General features: G+C 43.2%; 1 protein-coding gene across 1 annotated transcript; it reads left to right on the top strand.

Annotated features, from left to right (window-relative positions):
* The first annotated feature begins 16 nt into the window (after positions 1-16).
* On the top strand, positions 17-5,278 carry cpdp (CPD photolyase). Its single transcript, XM_085804471.1, has 10 exons — positions 17-218; positions 383-741; positions 846-994; positions 1,487-1,669; positions 2,236-2,394; positions 2,942-3,140; positions 3,936-4,088; positions 4,215-4,336; positions 4,442-4,601; positions 4,705-5,278. Exons 1-10 carry the CDS (start codon positions 196-198, stop codon positions 4,851-4,853), a joined length of 1,656 nt encoding a protein of 551 aa, XP_085660597.1. The 5' UTR covers positions 17-195; the 3' UTR covers positions 4,854-5,278.
* The last annotated feature ends 16,134 nt before the right edge of the window (positions 5,279-21,412 follow it).

Raw genomic sequence — 21,412 nt, 5'->3', positions numbered from 1 at the left:
TTGCATTGTGGGAAACGTAGTCTAATTGAAAACAACAACTGTGTTACAAAACCTAAACACAGGCGTGCTCATGTAACCGGTTGTGTAAGGGAAAACACCAACGTGTGCGAGTACGCCTCGTATTAGTGTCGCATTCTCCTCGGACTGTTGTTGTGCAGCCGCAGCTTGTCCTCACTTCTTATCCTCTGCTACTGCATGCTGCTCTGCATCTGGAGGAGGTAAGTTTTCTTCAAAACGACGCTCGTTTGAATGGGGTGGGGGTTCTTTCATTGTTGTTTGGTGTGTGTCTCCTACATTCCCATAATGAACTGTGTACTTCCCGTGTTTGCCTTTCACGTGCAGTTGTTGTGAGTTTTTCAATTTCCACTGTGGTTTCTTGCAGCTCAGCGTTTTCCTCTGCACCGAAGCTTGATACCAATCAAAGGCACAGCCTACTCTTCTCCCTCTTGACCAAGTCATTCAACAGTGAAAGCATCATGTCGGACAAAAAACGTAAGGCAACGTCTGCTCCTTCTGGAAAAGGGCCGGCGGCCAAGCAGCAGAAGCTGGCTCCCGGGAAGGAGCAGAAGAAGGAGAGTGGTGCTAGGGGATGGCTGCAGGAGCTGTTGAAGGAGCAGAGGTCAGAGAAGAAGGAGATGAAGTTTAACAAGAAGCGCCTGCGGTTTATGTCAGACACTGAGAAGATAAAGCAGGGCTCAGAGGGCGTCCTGTACTGGATGTCAAGGGACCACAGAGTACAAGGTGATGCTCAAAGCGCAACCAGTAGTGGAGCTTTTAGATAGATAGATGAGGTTTAACTTTGTTTCTAATTGCAACATATGTGTGTTTTTTTTCCTGTGTCTTAGATAACTGGGCGCTGATCCACGCGCAGCGGCTGGCTGTGAAGGAGAACCTTCCCCTGCACATCTGTTTCTGCCTGGTTGTGCCAGAGTCAGAGCTGTCCACTCTGAGACATTACAGCTTCCTGCTGAAAGGTCTGGAGGAAGTTGCAAAGGTATTGATTACAGTTGTATAATCAAATCAGTCATACACCAAAGTACACACCAGCAAAACTGTTCAGCTCTTTCAAATGAAGTAAATGACTTTATTACTAATCACATTTATGATATGATTAGTTTTATAATTGTCATTCTTTCCATTGTATTGTAAGTCAATGAATTGTTTGAGTGAGTGTATAAAAGATCCATGGAATTTATGTTGCTGGCCACAGAAAACCGTTTGAAGATAGCACTGTCTATTTGATTGAGTATTGTATCTGTTTGAGTAATGTCTCATTTAGAGGTCAGTCATTAAAAATCAATCACCAGAACAATCAAACTTATGGTTAGAGGTAATATTAGAGGTGGTACAGGAGAGGAATGGAGTCAGTTTGAAAGTGAACAACAGTCAGGGTTAGGGTTAGTCAAAGACACTGGCACTTCAAGTGGTATCAAGTCACAACCAACTTTATGAGGTTTACCTTTGTGTTTCAACCCTCCGTACACAGGAATGTAAAGCCTTAGACGTCCAGTTCCACTTGCTTCATGGTTCAGCGGGGGACGTCCTCCCTGGCTTTGTGTCCGACCGCAGCCTGGGGGCTGTGGTGACCGACTTCTCCCCCCTCAGAGAGCCACTGCAGTGGTTGGAGGACGTCAAAAAGAAACTTCCCAAGGACATACCTCTCATACAGGTAAAAATAAAAAGTAAAAAGTCACTCACCAGGAGGTGATTTGTAGGAATAAATTGTGGAATAGTTTTTGTTGAGTTGCCTCCTGCTTTTGTGGTAGTTGTTGTACATTGCTCCACAAATTATTATACATTATACATGAAAAACAACAATAAATAAGAGCTGGCTATGGAGCGAAAAACAGATAGTTAATTCATTTTTATTACATCCAAGTTAAGTTAAAGGAACGAGTTTCCACTTGTGAAAAATCCTGAGATCTCCAAATTCCATTATCTCAGTCATGTAGATAGTTAAAGGTGTTTGATGTATATTCATCATTAGATATTTCACTTTATTTCAATCTCTATATCTCAAGTTAAGGTCGGATTGTTTCTTTTGAATGCTTCATCCTAGCTGCCACCAACATCTATAGCTTTAGTATTATTTATGTTTAGCTCATAGCCAGAAAGGTCACCATAGTTTATGATTACAGGTCTCATTTGTATTTTAATGCATTGGCCTAACTTGTGTCAAGGCTCCTGTTTTCATTGTTGCCTGAAATGTGAATCAACCCAATTTTCTTGTTACAGGTTGATGCCCATAATGTTGTTCCGTGCTGGGTAGCATCACCTAAGCAGGAGTACGCCGCCAGGACCATCAGAAGCAAAATCACTAAACTTTTGCCAGAGTTCCTCACTGATTTTCCTCTGGTTGAGAAACATCCCTACACAGCTACAAGAACCGCCAAAGTAAGTGCCGCGGTAACGGCGAAGGGCACGCTCAGATGGGTGTGTGGACAAATGTTAATGTGCTTTGTAAGGTGGAGAGACAAGTCAAGTATTTGTTTTCATGTCATACTCAAGGACGTCTGGCTCTGGCAAACACAATTTGTCTTTACCTTAAAAAAAAATCAGGACTGTAGAAGTGTTTACTAAGATCAATACAGTGGGAAACAAGCTGTCAGAGAGCTCATTGATGAGTTTGGAAGTCAGACTCCTGCAATAGAACACTTCTTTCCTTTCAACCTTCAGCTTTCTCCTCTCCCCTGCACATTATTAATTGATGAGAGAATGTAAACAGTCAATTTCTTTTGACTGTAAAAGTTAAAATTCCTTCCCGGCGCCGGTGAAGCTGCAGGGTGTGATTGATATGCCGATCAGTGACTCGAGCCTCCTGATAATACGAGGTGAAAGGCTCAGAACTTCCCTCACTGCTTTTGAAGTTTGCAGCTTGTGTATATTTTAGCTGTGACCTCTGCTGAGTCCTCCTCTCTCTTCTCCCTTCTTCACCTTACAGCCAGTAGACTGGGCCAAAGCCCTGTCCTCGCTGCAGGTGGACAGGATGGTGGGAGAGCCGGAGTGGGCCACGCCGGGCACCAAGGGCGGGATGGCCATGTTGGAGTCCTTCATCGACGAACGCCTTAAACTGTTTGACACCAAACGCAACGACCCCAATGCTGCTGCCCTCAGCTCCCTCTCCCCCTGGATTCGGTTCGGTTAGTTATCATGAAAAGTTCATTTGAGTGCATTGTTACCACAATGAATAACTGTCTGATTGATGGTGTCCCACAGGGATCCATACATCTATTATCTCCATCAGTGCCTTTTTTTTTCTTCTAGCGAAACATGGCAACATCCTTTTTTTATGCTGATAATATAAGCAACCTGACTGCAGACTGGGACTTCTGTGTATCACTGCAGAGAGAGCACAGTTTATTAAAATGCATGTTTACAGCTCTGATGTGATGCCTTCAATCTATAAATCATGAAAAATACTGAAGGGTTTGATTTGATAGCTGATTCTTCTACAAAACTCACGCTGTGTTCAAAACACAGAAAAAATTCAAAGTGGATTCTTGCACCAGAGTTGATGTTGTTGCTATTTATCCTTTTAAAACAGAGAAAGCTTATTCCAGCCTACCATATGGATTCGAAAAGCTTCTTGTCTGCTCATGCTGCTGCCAGTATCTTCAAACAACTGGACGCCATTAACCTCAATGTCATTTAATTTATTACTGAAAATTCTACCCATCACTAAGTTATATGCACTTCAATCACTGTTCACCCAGAAGGCGTCTGCATATCTCCTGTGTCTTCATTTACAAGGCTTTGCTGTCTAATATATCAAACTTTCTCTGAGTTGAAAGTGAACAGCAGGGACACCAGGTTGCAGCATAAGTTGGCTTCCTTTCACCAGCTCTGAACTGGGGAAGAAACTCTCCTATTTCTGTCCATCATTAAACACCTCTCACCTTTTTCTCTCTTCAACTGTGTCTTTCTGCTCCCATCAGGCCATGTGTCAGCCCAGCGTGTGACGCTGCAAGTCCAGAGCAGCGGGAAGAGCTCGGGCCAGCCAACCGCCTCCTTCATCGAGGAGCTGGTGGTGCGCAGGGAGCTGACGGACAACTTCTGCTTCTACAACGAGAAATACGACAGAGTGGAGGGTCAGTTGAAATCTCATCGTTCATTCTGTGGTCAAAAACGGATGAGTGATTCATTTCATTTGAAGCATTTGAAATGGTTCATCTCCATCTTTGTGTTTTCATAATTGTTGTCTAATATGTACATAGGTGCTTATGAATGGGCTCAGAAGACCTTGAAAGACCACGCCAAAGACGAGAGGCCGTATCTCTACACCCGTCAGCAGCTGGAGGAAGCAAAGACACACGACAAACTCTGGAACGCAGCTCAGGTATTACATTAAGTCTGGGTCTCACCAAGTCTGATTTATTAAAGTGTTTTTAATGCTAGTCTACCGTGACCACTTACACCTTTTATTGCATGCCCGCTCTCTTAGTACCAGATGGTCACTGAGGGGAAGATGCATGGATTCATGAGGATGTACTGGGCCAAGAAGATCCTGGAGTGGACCACTTCACCTGAAGAGGCCCTCTCCATCGCCCTGTACCTTAACGACCGCTATGAGCTGGACGGCCAGGACCCAAATGGCTTTGTCGGTAAGCAAACAGATTAAATTCTCCTCAGTGTGACATTAATGCACTCTGTTTGTTTTTTTTTCCTCACGTTTTATGCCCTTCTGTCGCTTCCCCCCTCGTGTAGGTTGCATGTGGTCTATTTGTGGCATCCACGACCAGGGCTGGGCAGAGAGACCTATCTTTGGAAAGATCCGCTACATGAACTACAAAGGTTGCACTCGGAAGTTCGACGTAGCCAGCTTTGAGCGAAAGTACTGTCCCAAAAAACTCTGAAACATAAACTGCTTTGAAGGATGAGAATAAAATGCCTGACAGCCTCCTTCTCCTGCACCTTTACCTCAGGGAGCGTTTGTGTATCGTCTCCAGCAGAAGATCTTTTTCTTTGTCTCTTTGTTCCTTGCTGCTTTGTCATGTCCAAAACATTCAGCATATTTCTTGGTCTATTATTGTACAGACTATTCAGACATGTTGTTTGTGAGTGTGTGCTGTTTTTGGTCATTAACTGTAGAGTGTGGTGTTGCTTAACTTGTGCCTCTTTGACAGAAATAATCTGTTTTTTTTATGACGTTTTTTGTACTTTTGGTTTTTACTTTGAATTTTATTTTACAAAGACGATGTTTAGTTTGGGGTCACAGTGGTTCAACCAATTCCACAGGCTTTTTGTCTAGAGGAGCTCAAGAGACGTGACTATTTCATTTCTTTTTTTAAAGCTTTCTTTTCATACTAAACTGTAAACAAATATAATTGAAGTCATAAACCATTTCCTGTTTTCCAGTCTCCAATGTTTTTACTCACAAACAGTTTTCCCAGCCTAAGTTGTTTATGCAACCTAAAATACAGTTTATATTGATAGACTTGTTTGATTATTTTTCACTTAGAATCACTTAGAACTGACTACATTGAAATGTAACTCAGTGAAGTGTATCCACTCTTTGCTCAATGTGCACATCAAGATGCCACTGTCTCCATCCGTTGTCTATACTAGTTATTTGTGTAGGGTCATAAGGAGGTTGGAGCCAATCAGCTGACATAGGACAAGGTAGCCAGTCTATCACAGGGCTAACACAACGACACATACTCACATCATGGATGTACAACCTGTGTGTATGACTTTGGACTGGAAGAAAGAGACAGGGAGAACCTGCAAACTCCACTCAGAAAGGCCTTGTACTTAAGTATGAACTGTCAACAAATGGATGGTTTAGAATGATTCATATTAAAAAGTGATCATTTCTCAATCTGACAAACAAACAAAAAAAACACAAATTTGCACAGTGCTATATGCTTGTGTAATGGAGGTGCACTCACTCACCCATAAAGGATGTGCAAACCTGTAGCTAAGCACTCATTGAGCTCTTGGCAAAACAGTTTGCATCATCACCTACCGTGTAGGAGACCAGGGTTCAAACCCCACCTGGGGCAGTCCATACCGAGAAACACAACGCTGAGGGCCAGATTGACATCGGCTACACTTGTATTTGCAGCAACTGAGTTACATCACAGTGGAAAATGCAGTTTTATTGAGCGCTGATGTAATTAAACACAGAAACTCACTTACTTCTACCAACCCTAATTAACTGCATCCTCAGAAGTGGATAAAAAAAGAGTCCCTTCAGGTGAGAACGCACTTAACATCATTTCGCAAAACAATATGAAGCTTCCTCTGTGCTATGGGCTATTTCATTGTGTCAGTTCATTTCAGGTGGAAGAGATACAGTACATACTAATTAGCTGAAACCAGTCAGTGTTTGGTTTCAGGGAATGAGAATTACAGAGTGATATATAGAAGTGTAATTTACTGGTTTAAGGTCTACTGCACAGTTTCTATCAAGCTGGCTATTTGCTTTTACATGCTGTGATAGAGGAAGAGTTAGGTCTTTATATAATAAGATTGTGTTGCATAAAACCACCATGCAGCATACAGAACAAAACACAATCATGTTTTAGTGGTATATAATTAAATCCTAATTATCCTGCCTCATGCAAGAGAAAATGAGACATACATTCATGTGGTAATGATGAGTGGTGTTAACATGAATCTTATCCTAAACCAGACCAATGGAAGAACCCATGCGTATAATGCAGAGCAGTGTCGGTAAACAAACTGATCGTATTTAGTAGTAGAAACAGAATGTGATGATCTGCAAAACATTTAAATCCCATATAAGCTGGTATTCAAATCAAAATGGGCATATCAAGAATGTCATTTCTCATTTTCAACACATTTTGTTTATCAACTAAATATGTGATTTAAATGTTTTGCAGATCATCACATTCTGTTTCCATTTACGTTTTACACAACATTCCAAAGAGTTTCGAAACCGGGCCGTTTGGTTTAGAGTGGAGCAGCTTCCAATTACAAACTAACCATAAATTCTGCCTCTGTCTTAGTCACTTCTCACTTCAGCAGTTCTGTTACCTCATGTGAATGTCAAACAAGGCCAACCACCACTTTGCTAAAAGTGACAGAGACCAGTTGTTTTACGTCATTCCGTCTTTCCTTTTTTTAAAAGACAAAAAGTCTACAGCCATGCAGGCAGCTCTGTGAGGATAATGGTTACACAAGCACAGCATTACTTAAGCTAAATATAACAATTACAATACTAAAAATATGCTGATGTTTACAGTATTCACCATAATGATTCAATCTGCAGAATGCCATAATGCGTTTTGGACTAAACATGAATGTGAAGCAGCTGTGATAGAGCGTGACCTGCCCTTGTCAAATGTCAGCTAGGACTGGCTCAACCCCCAACACACACACACACACACACACGCACGCACGCACGCACGCACACACACACACACACACACACACACACACACACACACACACACACACACACTCCCACCCCCCAGCGACTCTGCATGGACAAATTTAAATTTTCCCACGACTGTGGCACTTGAAGAAAATGTAGCATTATCAGTTCCACCACACACAGTCGATAGAGGCTGAAGAGTGAACATCATGTTGGCACTAGTGGGAAAAGGTCAGCATTTGCTCGATCCAGTGAGACTCATCCTCTGGAGACCATGATGGTCTGTGTAAAATGTTCTCTGCAATTCATCCACCGGCTTTCGAAACGTATCAGTCTTGACTAAAGTGGTGAAACAAACTTACAGTAGATTTCTCCTGCTCTCTTGGGGAGTTTCTCCCGCTCTTGACTTTGCAGCTGTATCAATGCGGCACATACAGGAGCATCATTGCAAGGAGAATGCAATCACAGCCAAACTCCTGCCCTGGGATTTACCTGTCTTTTGAGCTTCCGGATAAATTGAGTGGAGAGTTAATCTCACCCACTCACCCAAGACTGGTGTAAAAAGGAGAAAATGAAAACAGTGAAGCAGTGGCAGAGTTTAATCAATGTGCTGCTGATATCCTCTTTCTTTTTTATCTATCAATATTTACGGTCTTCAAATTACTTTTTTTGCTTACAACGTTAGCCACTCTAGTCTTGTGCGTGTATTTTTCTGCATGTGAGCTTATTCCACAGGAATAATATTGTGCCTCAACCTTGACACTTCGATAGTGACTCATACAGGCAAAACAGTGAAAATGCCTTCGAATTGTAAAAACTAATTCCTCATGTAGGCCCATGATATCCTTGGAAACAGTGTTGTGCAGTAGCATTCAGGCCACAGTTATATTTCCATTCCTTCTATACACTCGCCTTTCCTGTTCAGGGTCACAGGCGGAGGAGGAGGTGATATGATTCACAAGGTGAGAGGGTGATGCACAGTACACCTGTTGTTGAATTTTCTAATTAACCTAATCTGCACCTGTCTTGAACTGTAGCATGAAACCCACGCACAAATAGGTAGGTTTGATTCACTGAGCATGTTTTCACTTTTCTTTGTTGCACAAAGAGCAGGAAATAGGACCTTTTTTTCCCAACTCCTTTCACAGACACCCTTTTTCTGAATTAAAGTGAATTGAAAAGCGTTTATTCAGAAAAGTGTGGAGGATTAAAGCTGCACCATTGCTGATGTACAGCCAGGCTGGACAAGCTGCTCTAAAACATATAGCCTATTGTATATAATGTATGTAAGAAACATTAATATATTTTTCTTATATAACATGAATGAATGAACCTAGAAACACATGGTGATTTTTTAAAGAACAACTCATAATGCAAGGATGTGAAGGTGAAAGGTTGACTGAGGAATGTCATATTTACCGAGCTGGTCAACATGAAGGGGAACTTTAATTTAAGTAGTCTTTAGGAGCCAGCCCTCTGCCTGTGCAAGATCATAAAGCCATTATCTGTCAGTGGTGGCACAAATGACACGGCTTATGTTACCTATAATGATTTTGTCATGGTGCAGACACTGTTCACTTTAACCTCTTCATGCAGAGGCCATTTTTGGCAATTTCCGCCTGTTTTTGTATCACTGCAATTAAAGCTTTATAACCACAGAAGTACTAATCCCACAACTATGGTTTATGGCTTAAATGAAAGACAACCTTTGTCCCTTTACATCTATATCTATAAAATATTGAATTGAGTCATTCCATAAAAAATTGAGCTTCTGAAAATACATAAAAAAAAAAAAAAAAAAAAAAAAACGAGTTTGAAATTTTTGGTGAAAAGGTGATATTTCAAAATCCTAATTATAAAACAGGTTGAATTTTACATATATGGTTCACACACTCCCTGTCCACATATGTACCAAATTTTAGGTTGATATGTAAAACTACTGAGGCACTATAGAGTTTTTCCAAAGAGTGTCCCTTGGCGATGTCCAGTGTGCAAAACCTGTCCAAAATTGTCCAATTTGGCTAAAATGCACACTGCAAGATTTTAGTGAGATTTTTTCCCCCCCAACAGATAACCTATTGGGGCCAATCACAAACTTGATGGCTTTTAGGAACATTAGTTACATAAGTAAAATGCCATTTGAAAATTGAATTTAGGGGGATTAATATTTGGTGTCCAAAACCCATCCAAACAGGAATTTGACCTATTTTCGCCTGTATTATATTGTTATTTTCCTTTAAAACTCCAGAAGTAAACATCCCACAACCACCAGTGATGGCTTAAATTAACAAGGACATTTAAAATAGAATAGAAATAGAATAAAACATTATTACTTTAAAACTGGGGCAGTAAAAACCCACTTTTTGTGGAGACTTGTATTGCTTACTTGTTGACACTAGGGGGAGAGGGAACCACAGGAACCAGCTGGGTGCAGGCTTAAGCTTTGCCCAATCAGCGATCATTATATATCAGGTCACACCTTAGGGTCTCTGCTATTGGACGAAAAAGTTTTCACCCCCGTGACTATGATTGACAGGGCACGAAAGATGCGCAAAGCGGGTGCGCAGTCTGACGGATAATGACTCATTAGCATTAGCACTGCGGGTAAACGTAACCTATGATGGGTTATCTGGTCACGATGGATAAAATTGAAGATGCCCGTTTTGTCGAGCACATCTTCAGCTTTAACAAGAGGGTAAGCTTGTAATTTTATTCAGTGTTTTAGTGGGTCTATTATTGATGATTGTCCGTATTTTTCGGCACTCGAAAATGACTTCCGGGTTTGTTTGTGTTCAGTGAGCAGGCTTGTTTAAAACTTTGATGGGGTAAAAACTGAATTTTTGTTCTTTGCTTTTGTTTATATGACAGTATACGATTTTTTGGTGGTGAAAGAAGAGGTGTACAGATCATACATATATGTTTAAATCACCTTCGTTGTTGACGTGACGTCGCTTGTGGGCTGCCGTAGTCTGATATTGTTTGAGACATTTTCAGTGACTGTGAAAAAAACGTAGGACCTAGAAACTTCATATTTTCCCCTACATGTTGCCGAAAGTGTCCTTAAAAGGTCTGTGGTGGAGTTTTCATTACACCAGGCCTACTTTCGTTTGTATAGAGATTGCCAAGACACGTGACCAACTGGGCGGCAACGTCATCAGAAACGCAAAGGATTGTGGGTATCTTTGGCCAATTTCCCCCATCTACATAGCGCGCTAGACATGGACAATGTAAATAATAACAAAAGTACAATAAAAAACAGAATTAACTGGCACAATGCAGCGGGCAAAGGAAAACAACAAAGAACCATACCGCCTAAAACTAAATCCAGCCGCAAATAAACGATACGAGGACAAAATAAAGACAATCAAAGGGCTGGATCCCTATGAACATGGTGTGGTCCGCTGACATTAACCTGCTGCCCAACTTCCAGCACCCATATATATATAATTATATGGTACTAAATGTAACTTTTTGCCCTGTCTATCGTGCGAACGACTGTTGCAGTTCACGACACAGCAGGTTGACGGCATCTTCAAACCAGAGCAGTAGATATTTGAAACTAGCGTTCTTGCCTCCACAAATTCAAAGTCTGGCGCGTTTGTTTGTGCCAAAGTTTCCCACAATGCTTTGCGTTCCCCGCCGGGAATACGTCATGATGACGACGCGCTGGCAATCTCTATTAAGGACGCCCTTCATGTGTTATTAAAGGGATAGTTCACCCTAGAATGATATCAGGGTTGCCAACTTTTGGTCCTGGGCTGGAGTGAGGGGGGGGTGTCTATAATAATAATAATAATAATAATAATAATAATATTAATAATAGTTATGTTTATTGTAGTTTTTCTCTCTGTCTCTCTCTCTCTCACACACACACAGACACACACATTATACCTGCAAACTGAGTAGGCTAGAGGTGTAATAGGTGACAAAATATATCCCTCTAGGGGGGTCTGGGGGCACCCCCCCAGGAAAAAATTGTGATTTTAACATGTATTTGAAGCATTCTGGTGTACTCTGAGAAGAAAATAAAGGGAAAACACAACATTTGCTTCAGATAAGAGGGAAAAAAGCAGATCTGTGGTTCCTATCATTGTATGGCTGGAGTGTATGAAACTGGTCTAGTGGGGAGCTCTGGCTTTTGGCCTGGACCAGCCTATCAAGCCTATTAATATATGAAAGGACAGAACAGACATGTCCTGTGATTTTCAGTCTTCTACTACAGCCTGATGATACAAGTCAGGTCCTGAAATGTGTGTTTCTCTTCTGTAATAAACATTATAATAAACACCCATTCGGAGTTTGCAGGTATGGCCCACGTGCATGCATGCGCAGTTGCGCACACACGTACACACAGACACACCTGTTGCTGCGCTGTCTCTCTCTCCTCTGCTCTCTGGACTGAGCTGCCTGGCTGTACTTTTGTGCTACCCAGTCTGCATCTTGATTTTATAGTTTTCAACGGACTGGCCCAACCAGCCCGACCGCAGGCGTCAGTTCCAGCCGCGTTCAGTCTGAAAACATAACTCGGTCAGGTCAGGTTGTGTCTCGGGCTTCGCTCTCTCCCTCTTTTTTTTGGCCATCGGATTCGGACCAAGTCGGGTCCAGGCTTCAGCACCGTGCCGCTGTTGGTGGGGGGGGGGGGGGGGTCGCTGATTGACAACTCCCCGTCCTACTGTGCTGTGCTTGAGCAGCCGTCCAATCGACACGCGGATAAGCATCGCGCACACCAATCAGAGAGCCTATTGATGAGTGCCAAAGCCAGATGCGTGAGAGTTGGCAACCCTGATGATATTTCGCTCATTATCTACTCACCCTCATGTTGACTAAGGGCTGGAAGAATTCTCAGAGTCCACCGTCCCTTCTCTAAGTTACAGGGGGTCTTGGCGTAGCAGCGCATGTCCATATAACGGTTGCAAAGGGACACCAGAGCTCTTCGTAAAAAAACACACACAAAAAAACATCCAAATACCTCCATGATGCTCGTATGTAATGTCCGTCTTGTGCTGAAGCCCCAAATTGCGTAATTGTCCTGAAAAAAATTAAATAAGTCTATATTTTAAGCTTGTTTGTAGCGGAAGCTTCTCGAAGCTCCTCTTCCTGGTCCGTCCAAATCTCGCGTGATTCGCAGTAACCGCACTGACGCCGGCGCAAATCACGCGAGATTTGGACGGACCAGGAAGAGGAGCTTCGAGAAGCTTCCGCTACAAACAAGCTTAAAATATAGACTTATTTAATTTTTTTCGGGACAATTACGCAATTTGGGGCTTCAGCACAAGACGGACATTACATACGAGCATCATGGAGGTATTTGGATGTTTTTTTGTGTGTGTTTTTTTACGAAGAGCTCTGGTGTCCCTTTGCAACCGTTATATGGACATGCACTGCTACGCCAAGACCCCCTGTAACTCAGAGAAGGGACGGTGGACTCTGAGAATTCTTCCAGCCCTTAGTCAACATGAGGGTGAGTAGATAATGAGCGAAATATCATTCTAGGGTGAACTATCCCTTTAATTTGGGACGCCGGCGTCCCAACCACTAGGGGGCCTGTAACTTTAAGAACGTACTGAAATGAACCTGGTTTAGGCAACAAAAAACAACTGAAGCGTCCAGGTCAGAGCGATAGATATAACATTGTTGTATATTGTTAAAATGTTATATCTATCGCTCTGGTCCAGGTGAAGCAGTCCAACAAAAAGAGGACCAAAAATAAGAACAACCCAGGGACACAGTGGACAAAGATACGAATGGAGGGACAGAGAGGGAAAACACTGGACACAGGTGTGGAAATCCCATAGGTGAGACATATAAAGTACTTACAGCTTAGGAAAGCACAGGGAGATTCGCAAGGCATTTCAAAATAAAATCAAAACAATGAACACAGAAACATGGGCATCTCATAACTCACACACAGAAAAATGGAAACACAACCACACAAACCATAACAGTTTTAGGCTCATTCAATCACTCCCAAATGTTTACATTTACAACATTTTTGGGTCACTAAGCTTGAGTGCAGTGAAGCAAGCTGGAAACACAACACATATTTACACTGAATTATTAGCTTCTCGTTTACATGTCAGTTACAGTGCAACTTTATTTGACGTCACCTGACAAATGTCATTGCATCCAAAGTTCACTCATCCTGTAGCTATGATTTAAAAAAAATATTTGTCTCTTTACATCTTTGTAAGTAGATCCTCCATTGTGATCATCAGATAGCTGCTATAAAGCTGTGTGCTATTTGTTGGTGGGGTTTGGTGTAGCGGCGTTATGGGTGGGCCTAACGGGCCTGGGCCCACTCACTTGTACAACTGGCCCATCCAAAATGACAGGGTGAACATAACTTTAGTTAATCTAAGGTTTAATTATTTATTTATTTTTATACAACAGTTAGTTCCGACCGGTCCCAACCGAGCAATTTGATTGGACAAGAGACGTTCCATGAGTGCTGATATACAGTATAACAGCACTGCGACTTTTTACAGACATTATCACTCCGCTGTTCAGCTGGACAGGAGCTAAGTCAGAGCCACGCTCCCCATACAGGAGCTGCCCGAGCTTCCCCATCTCTCTGCTGCTGCTACAGTTATAAACGGAACTGAACATTAAAACCCGGACCTGACCTGGTCCGTCTAATTGGCGATAAATCTCTACTAAACCCGGCTGGAAAAAAAAATCGCCACGGGGGCAACTACGTTTTTTTTTTTTTTTTTTACAGTCTATGGTTTTGACGGCAATGTGTTTTGATATTAGCGTTAGCTGTTGTTAGCCATGTAGCTCAGCTACTTAGCTTCAACGGGTCCATGGCACTGGTCCGACCTCCCATAAGTCCGACCTCCCATTGGTCCGACAATCGGAGTAATGAGAGTTCGAACTAATGGGAGGTTCTCATTAGTTCGAACTGGACTAGTTATTAGCATTAGTCCAACTCTCCATTCTTACCGTTCACTATGCATTTTTTATAATTATTCATATAGGCTCCACCTGTCAATAAAACACACGTGGAAGAAGAGGAGCTGTCATTACGCACGACTTTTACGCACTGCTGCGCGCTCATTAGTGTCCATAATTAAACCTTGACACTCATATCAAATCAAACTTACATTACAGACAGGTATACAGACAGGTGGATTGGGTTCTCTCTCTCTCTCTCTCCCACTCCGAACAGACAGACGGACGCAATCAGAAATGAAACGGAGGCTGCGCATTGATCCTTTCCTTTCTGGGATCAAACGGATCATGTGCAAAACAAGCACTTCATATTAATAACATATAACGCTCATTATGCTTCCAGCCTGTCTAGCCTCTACCTGGTGTTTTTACTAAACTTAACCAACTCCTTTCTTCATTGCCTGAACCTAACCAAAGCGAAATTTACTTTTTTTTTCTCTCAGTCTGCTGTCAGCAGGACCGGCGGCTGCAGCAGACTCGCGCCCGTGAAGTGAGCTCAAGCCGGCCAGGTTCAGCCACGCTCGAGCGGGGGGGGGGTGAGAGAAAAAAAAAGTGTATTTCTTTTACTCTGTACTCTGGAAGGGGGGCTTTGATTATCAGTTTACACATCTTGATCAGCATTTATGATGGTTGTGCGCGATCTGACATGATCTGGCTCCTTTCTGGGCCGCGTGTGTGATGTGTGTGTGTGTGAGAGAGAGAGAGAGAGAGAGAGAGAGAGAGCTGCATGCTCCTATCAATGGAGGAGCTTGTCACAAAGTAGCGATGACAGTTCGAACTAACGGGACCACCCATTGGTTCGACCTTCTATTGGTCCGACTTGTGGTTGATTTTGTCGGAGTAACGGGAGGTCGAACCAATGGGAGGTCGGACCGCTTCAACTGTGTTTATATTGATTACATAGCAGATAAACAAATGTAATGGCATCGATAACTGGTCCTGTTGCTCCGGTGCTAATCAGACACGGGCTCCGAACCAGAACCAGCACTGGAAGCAGCTCGGTGGAAAACCTAGTAGCTAGTAGCAAGCTAGTATGAAATGTTTATGTGTTGCTTGGCAACAGCCTTGTCTCCCTTCCAGTTGCGGAACTATTTCTGTTGGCGGAGCCAAATAAATGACAAACAAATCATAATCTCTTGTAGTTCATTACTGTTCTAAAATGCGCTCGTAGCACTGTTGTATAAAAGCAATATCACACTCGAGGTCGTGCTGTTGTACTGTATATCAACACGGTGTGATTATCTGCGGCACTTGGCCGCCGAATCACACCCGTGCTGATATAGCTACAGTAACAGCACTCCCTCTCGTGTGATATTGCTTAATTATAAAACGGAAAGGTGAAATCCGGCGATCTGATTGGTTGTTAACCGTGGTATATTGAGCATATACCACGGCTACTATTCTAAAGCCTTATCACAGCGTAAGCTATCACTCCGCGTCAGGCACGTATGACTGGTATGAATGGAAGTTGTTGTCATGTATCCATGACAACGGACTGTTGCAGTCCGTAGCCCAAGACAGCTGATGTTTTTACGATGTTAAAAAACGGACTAAAGTAGTTGAATCCACATGTTTAAGGTGAACTTTCACCTCCGGGGAGGGTTAACAATGGTAGAGGGGATTGAGCAGTGACTTTCATCTGAAAAAAAGCGGAGGAAAAGACGAGATGCAGAGCTAACTTGGAGCTAACGTCTGGAGAGGTGGGACTATTTTTTTCACAGTGAGGCTATTTTATTGGATAATATGTATTTCTGGTTGAATAAAACTACATGAAATTGATTGCGTATCCCTCTTTCATATTGCCTTTATTGGTAACCGTTTTATAATAGCAATATATCACTCCAGTCCGTGGTATATGCTCATTATACCACTCTAAGGGGGTTGTCGTCCCTCCGCTTCGCGTCGGGCCGAACAACGCCCCTTAGCCGTGGTATAATGAGCATATACCACGGCCTGTCGTGATATATTGCTTAATTATTTCAGATAACTTTACCACAGGTTTAAATGTGTCAGCATTTGGTGATTTTCATAGTCTAATAAACGCGACTCATCTGAGTTTACCTCCGGTCAGGCAGCGGCCGTAGAAACCACTCGCCGTCTCGTATTTCAGAGGAGAGGCACAGAGCTGCTCTGCCTCTTCTGGTGTGTGTGTGTGTGTGGCTGTTTACGCATGAGCAGTTTGGCCGCCAAGGGAGGCAGAGGCTATGCTGCCTCATTGCGTAACTCTACTGAGTGTGAGCGGCACGTACATTCACGTTGCTTTCGTGAATTGTAAACAAACAGACACCCCCTCGGTTTTAGCGTCCAGCAGTTTAGCAGCTAATTCAACAGCAGTGATGGATAACTGTACCGGAAACACGAGCTTCATTTGAGGAATAAACGGCAGCTTTTACCTGACGGGAGACCGACGCCTGAGCTACGGTAGCTAACAGCTAGCAGGTTTGACCTACTTTTTCCTCTCTCCCTCCCTCCCTCCCGTGTGGTGGCCTGGGAAAACCCTTCACATGGTGGGATTTTCATTTTTTGATATTTCCATAAACTAGAAGTTTTCAGCCATTCATAACTGTTTGAATAACTGAGATAGCCCTTTCAGATCAAAAGTTATGGGCATTTTAATCTATTATGACCAAAAAACTGAAAAGTGAGAAAAATGGCTTTAACTAGAACGCTGCTGTTTTAACCCTCTAAAGACGAGTGTTTTACAAAACATTAAACAACTTCTGAACCGTTTATGATAGAGATGAGCTGTAAACTGTATCTGCATCGTGTGGTTTTCTGCTTTCCGAGGGTCATTGAATGGTGCCTCTATGACAAGAAGGGACCGTATAGGGTGCGTGTAATCACGTGGTACGGGAACAGATGCTAAACCTAGCATAGCATCGATGCTAATCCGAACGGGAGCGTGCCTATGTTCCCACAGCCCTATGTTCCCTCAGCCCTATGTTCCCTCTGGACTCTCTCTACCTATCTGGACTTTACCTATCTGGCCTGTCTAGCCTCTACCTGGTCTTTTTACTAAACTTAACCAACTCCTTTCTTCATTGCCTAAACCCAACCAATGGTGGGACCAAAGGGCTGAGGGAACATAGGGCCTAATTTTCAGTGACAACAAAAGTTAGAAATGAGGGAACATAGGGCTGAGGGAACATAGGGCTGTGGGAACATAGGCACGCTCCCGTTCGGATTAGCATCGATGCTATGCTAGGTTTAGCATCCGAACGTAGCATCAATGCCAAACAGAACGTAGCATCGGCGCTAAACGGAATGTATAATCGGCACTTGCACATGTTTTACAAAACATCAACAACATATTATAACTTCCGAACCGTTTATGACAGGGGTGCTCATTACGTCGATCGGCATGTGGGTCGATCGCGTGATGAAGAACAAAAAAAAAAGAAAAAAAAAAGAGTAAATTAAAATTAAAAAAAAAAAAAAAACTCAAAATAAAAACAACGACGAAGAACAAAACATTATAAGTAAACTCAAAAGAAAAAACTGCATCATCACTATGGCAACAACAATAACACACTGTGGGTCGGGGGTCAATCGGGTCGCGGGTCACTGCATGTGCGCAGCAAACCGCGGTAGAAATTCTCTGACCGCGGCTACTGCTAAAACTCCGGTGAGCTAATTAATTAGCCTTCCAATGTTTTGTGCTCCGACACAGCATAAACATGAGTGGGGCGGCTGGACCAAGCAAGAAGGCAAAAACCTACCATTTCCACACGGAATGGGAGGAGGACTTTTTTTTCACAATGTCATTTTCGAAGTATGTTTGCCTAATCTGCCGAGCTCACATCGCTGTTCCGAAGAGGGGAAACGTGGAGCGGCACTTTCGGACTGTTCATAAAACATACAAGACGGATTTTCCTCCGAAAAGCGAGCTGAGAAAGAGAAAGGTGAAAGAACTGAAAACACAGTTGTCTGGACAGCAGGCATTTTTCACACAACCGACCTCAAAAGCGAGGGCCGCCGCAGAAGCATCATTCCGGGTGAGTCACACCATCATTACGCACAAGAAGTCCTTCCAAGACGGAGAAATAATGAAAGAGGTGTGACAGTTGAGGTTCCTGTCACTATGCCTCCAATTGATCATGTGCCCTGGCTACTTGGCCAAAGGGATGTCCCTTTGGGTGACTGGCAAGCGCGCATGACTCTTGCCCGGGAGGTGTGGGTTCAATCCCCGCCCGGGCCCTCTTCACCTTGCCACAGAGGCATTCGTTGCCGCAGCTGACTCATTGTTTCGGGACTTTAAAAATAAGTCAGAAATATTATCTTCAATCAAAGCTCTCCAGCTATCAAGAGCAACAGTGACAAGGCGCTGTGAAGCCATGGCTGGAGATTTGACGCAGCAGCTCAGTAAAGACATAATGGATTGCGAGTGTTTCTCACTGCAATTGGACGAGTCTACAGACGTAAGCGATACAGCCCAGCTGTGCATCTTTATTCGGATGGTTTTTGCGGACATGACAACAAAAGAGGAGCTGTTAACATTACTGCCCATGAAAGAGCACACACGGGGACAGGACATTTTTCAGTCTTTCAAAAACTTTATTGAAAAAACACAGCTCCCAGTGTGCAAGTTGGTGTCAATCACAACCGATGGTGCGCCCGCCATGGTCGGCCGGGCCAATGGATTTGTTGCCAAGTGCCGGGAGGACGACGCTTTACCCGACTTCCTTAATTACCACTGCATAATACACCAACAAGTATTATGTGCAAAAATGCTTAACATGAAAGAGATCATGGATGTGACAACAAAGATCGCCTGTTCTATTCGAGCTAGATCTCTTCAACAACGGCTGTTCCGTGCACATCTGGAAAACACTGACTGTGACCACTCTGAGTTGTTGCTACACACTGATGTGAGGTGGTTGAGTCGGGGGAAGTTCCTGCAGAGGTTTCGTGAGCTGCTTCCGGAGATAAAGGAGTTTCTTCTTGTCGCTAAACATGTGGAATATAACCAACTAAATGACAATCAGTGGCTGCTTGATTTGGCATTTTTAACCGATCTGACCAACATGTTGAATGAGCTTAATGTAGAGCTGCAAGGAAAAGACAAAACAGTGGTCAATATGATAAGTTCAGTCAATGCTTTCAAACGAAAATTGCAGCATCTGTCCACAAAGCTGCAGCACCATAATTTCACAAGCTTCCCAAACCTATCGTCAGAGCTGGAGACCCAACAAACGGCACATGTGCAGTGTGACAGTGCTCGCTACGCACAGGAGCTTGACAGCTGTCTGTCAGAGTTTGACAGACGCTTCCAGGACTTTGCTTTGCTGGAGCCTGTTGCTACATTCATGTGCTACCCATTTCAAGAAAATGTTGAAGTGGAATCTCTTGCATCCAAGATTGCAACACTGTTTCATCTGAACTCCTCTAAGGTGGAGGATGAAATTTTGACACTACAAACTGACATTCAGCTGAAGTCCAGGGCTCATGGAGAGTTCTGGAACTTACTCACAGAGGAAAAGTACCCGAACACAAGAAAATGTGCTATGTCACTGACTGCATTTTTTGGCTCCACTTATTTATGTGAGTCAGCATTTTCGCACATGAAGAGTCTAAATACCGCTCCACCATGACTGATGGTCATTTGGAAGCCTGCCTGAGGCTGGCTACCAGCAGTTACTGTCCGGACTATACTTCCCTGGCTGATTCAATTCAGTGCAGGTCATCAGAGTAAAGGTAATGATCACAAATGTATCGATTATTGTGCCATATGTTCATGCAGTTATAACAGGTACACCAACATATTGTTTATGAAGTGTTATATGTTCATAATAAACGTGAATCATTAATAATGTTGGTAGATCATTTTGACTTGGTCACTTTAAAAGTAGCTCTCAGGCTGAAAAAGTGTGAGCACCCCTGGTTTATGATAAATATCAGCTGTAAAAAAGCATCTGAATCGTGGGATTTTCTGCTTTCCGAGGGTCCTTGAATGTTACCTCTACAACAACAACGGACCTGTCTCCTCTAGCGCTGCTGCTGCAGATCAGCTGTTCTGTGTCTCAGGTGAAAATGAAACGCTTTACTCGCCACAAAAACATAAAAATAAGTACTTTCCGTTTTGTTTTCTTAAAATATTTATTCACCACGTTGTAGTAGGGAGTTCAAAGTACCAGAATCACACAAAATATCAAAATCGTGGAAATAGTGCTTTTCCACCTATTTTGGCTATTTGCCACAATAGAACGTCAGCGACATCCGACAGGTTTTCCCAGGCCGCCACATTCTGTTCTAAACCTTGTAATAACAGCTTGTTAAGTACAGTTAACGGTTTGAGTGTGGATTAAAGGTAAAGGTACTTTTATTTGTCACATATACAGCTAGTACAGTGAAATTCTTTCTCTGCATTTAACCCATCCCTGAAGAGCAGTGGGCAGCCACGGTGCAGCGCCCGGGGACCAACTCCAGATTATGAGCCAGTGCTTTTGGTCAGGGGCACTGACTGGAGGATCAGGCAAGCTGGCATGTTTTTAGTGGTGGGGGAAACCGGAGCACCCGGAGGAAACCCACGCAGACACGGGGAGAACATGCAAACTCCACACAGAAAGGACCTGGGCGGCCGGGGATTCGAACCCAGGACCTTCTTGCTGTGAGGCAACAGTGCTAACCACTGTGCCACCGTGCCGCCTGAATTAATTAATTGTTACCATTTTGTTGTGTAATGTGAGTGGTGGTCCAATATTGCGTCCTGATGAGTTGGGTTTTAATAACAGCTGATAACGTAACTGTGTAGATGGCGTGGATTGTAATGACAAGGTGTTGCACATATTTTAAGACTTATCAGTGCAAACCATTGTGCAAAACCTGTTTGTTGTGACTTTTTGCGTGATAAAAAAAAAAACCTGGCACAGACTTTTAACCAGCTGTGTCTTGAGCTGAATGTCCAGAAGACCAAAGAGCTGTGCTGTGGGGGCAGAAGGGAGTCAGCAACCGCTCTTTTTAAACCACTCAGCATCCAGGGTCAGCTGGTGGAGCAGGTTGAGTCTTTTAAATACCTTGGAACTGACCTGGACAACTGCCTCTCCTTCTCTAAGCATGCAGACACCATTTTTAAAAAATCACAACAGCGCCTCTACCTGCTGAGGAAATTAAGGACTTTCAACG

Source organism: Trachurus japonicus, chromosome 17 (assembly GCF_045865225.1).
Source record: "Trachurus japonicus isolate A0001 chromosome 17, Traja_1.0".
NCBI classification, from domain to species: Eukaryota; Metazoa; Chordata; class Actinopteri; order Carangiformes; family Carangidae; genus Trachurus; species Trachurus japonicus.
This window is presented reverse-complemented; position numbering and strand designations above follow the sequence as displayed.